Here is a 2,333-nt window from a genome sequence, read left to right on the forward strand (position 1 = left end):
TTTCTTTGGAACTGATGATTTTTTGTGTTTTTGATTCCGAGAGAGATGCGACAAATTAAAATTGCAACTTGAGGAGGGTTTCAAACATTTACCACCACCAAGGTAATAGCTAATACCCTTTTTTAATTTCTTATGCTTGTGATTTTTAATAAGTGGATCGGAACCGATTAAATTTGGATTACATCGGTTTAAGTAATTGAGTACTCGATTAAAAATAAAACAAGTTTAATCACTCGTGTCATGCACGTGATAAGATTAAAATTATAATTTTAAATTTGTTATGTTAAATTTCATTTTAATTATAATAATTTAATTAATAAAAAAATAACTTGTATGTGTTGTTTTTCTTTTTCTTAATATAGTATTAATTATATTAACTATAAAATAGTTATTTAATCTACTTTTTTCAATAAATCAGATATATATACTCAATATGACCATAAATAATTTAGTAATACTTAAATCTACCAACAAAGTTTTATATGTTAGTTTACTGTAAAGTAAGAAAATATCAAAATCAGCTCAAAATGAAGAACAAATTAATAGAAAATTATAATGCAGAAAATTTTGTAATAAACAATAAATAATTTAAACCTACTGAATAACAATTCAATGCTATCTTTTGATACCTGCAAAATATATACATGAAACAACATTGTATCAATATTTGTATATAAAATTATATAATTAACTTAATTATAAAATTGTTTGTCAAGAGAATAAAATTATACGAATTTTAATAATAATTTTAATATTCTCAAACTATTAATGTACAATAAGAATTCATCTATTAGTTCCTAGAATTTCTAAATTTTTTTAAGTGATAGTAATAAATTTTAATAAATAAATAGATTTAGTAAGACATTTTGTTATTATCTTTTTATTATAGGCTCTCAAAAATTTCTCTATATACCACATTCATCGTGCAGTTATCTTCCAAGTGTCCATGATCTTACAACAGTACTTGCAGACCATCTTTACTCGTTACCATTGATAACGCAATATACAATTGACCATGGGTAAAAACTGGCATTGGAAGGTAAATTCCAACTTTCGATAGAGTTTGTCCCTTGAGACTTATTTATTGTCATTGCAAATGACATGATAACTGGGAATTTTCTTCTTTGAAACCTGACCGGCAATGTTTCATTATTTGGAATTAGATTCAGTCTTGGGATAAGAACAATACTTTTAGCTTTGTTACCAGTTAAAGTCTTGCATTCTATCACATGATTTTCCATTCTTCTAACTTGCATCCTCGTTCCATTGCACGAACCATTAGTTTGGTCTATATTCCGCAGCAACATAACAGGAGCGCCAACCTTCAGAACCAACTTGTGTGGTGGTAGACCTGAACAATTTATTCCATTTAGAATCTTCGGCGAGAAAGCATCTAACTCAAATTCCATATTTTCCTCTTTAGCACACACAGAGTCTGAACTTAAGTAGACTCTTTCTTGTCCAGGTAATCCTGCAGTCATCTTATTATTGACATCAGTGACACAATCCAAAGTTGGTGCAAAAATTGCTCTATCCTTGAAATAATTTTCAACGAATAAATTGGATAACATATCTGGATACACGAAATCAATGAGGTCATCCAAAACTGTCTCAAAGTTCTTAATCAAAATGTCAGATGGTATATGAATGATCGATTCACCATCTGTTATATCACCAGCCAAATCATCACCAATTTTGAGTAGCCATTCTGCAAAATTTTCGAGTTCTTGTATGTTGTTATTTTCACCTAGTGACAATCTCATGTTTTTTGTAAGCTTCAAAACCTTACAGTTATGCAACAAATATGAAGAATTAATAGAAGACTGAATTATATCTTGCCTTGAGCCTCTGGAAATCATAGGTAAAATTTGTCTAAAATCTCCTCCGAAAACAACAACTTTACCTCCAAATGTCAAATGAGCATTATACGAATTTGAGCACTTTAAGATGTCTCTGAGGCATTTGTCTAAAGCTTCGTAACAATACTTACTTATCATTGGAGCTTCATCCCATGTGATTAATTTGGCTTTGGATATTAGCCTTGCAAGAGGACTTCCCTGTTTAATGCTACACAAAGAATCCTCATTTATGGCCAAAGAAATTTAAAACCTTGAATGTGCAGTTTTTCCATTAGGCAACAAAAGTGCAGCAATCCCACTCGAAGCAACATTTAAAATTATACCTCCTTTAGACCTAATTGAGCATGATATAGTTAATCATAAGAATGTTTTTCCACAATCACCTTAATCGTATAAAAAGAAAAGTCCACCCATATTACCGCTAACAGCACCAATTATTTGATCGTATGCAAATTTCTGCTCATTAGTTAGCAT

At 29.9% G+C, this 2,333-nt stretch overlaps 1 protein-coding gene across 1 annotated transcript; it reads right to left on the bottom strand.

Moving 5' to 3' along the window:
* Positions 1 to 977: 977 nt before the first annotated feature.
* On the bottom strand, positions 978 to 2,333 carry LOC130962418 (uncharacterized). Its single transcript, XM_057888638.1, has 3 exons — positions 2,279 to 2,333; positions 2,183 to 2,193; positions 978 to 2,057 (listed from the first exon to the last, which is right to left on the bottom strand). The coding sequence occupies exons 1-3, from the start codon at positions 2,331 to 2,333 to the stop codon at positions 978 to 980; spliced, it is 1,146 nt and encodes a 381-aa protein (XP_057744621.1).

The sequence above is a fragment of the Arachis stenosperma genome, chromosome 2 (genome assembly GCF_014773155.1).
Source record: "Arachis stenosperma cultivar V10309 chromosome 2, arast.V10309.gnm1.PFL2, whole genome shotgun sequence".
NCBI classification, from domain to species: Eukaryota; Viridiplantae; Streptophyta; class Magnoliopsida; order Fabales; family Fabaceae; genus Arachis; species Arachis stenosperma.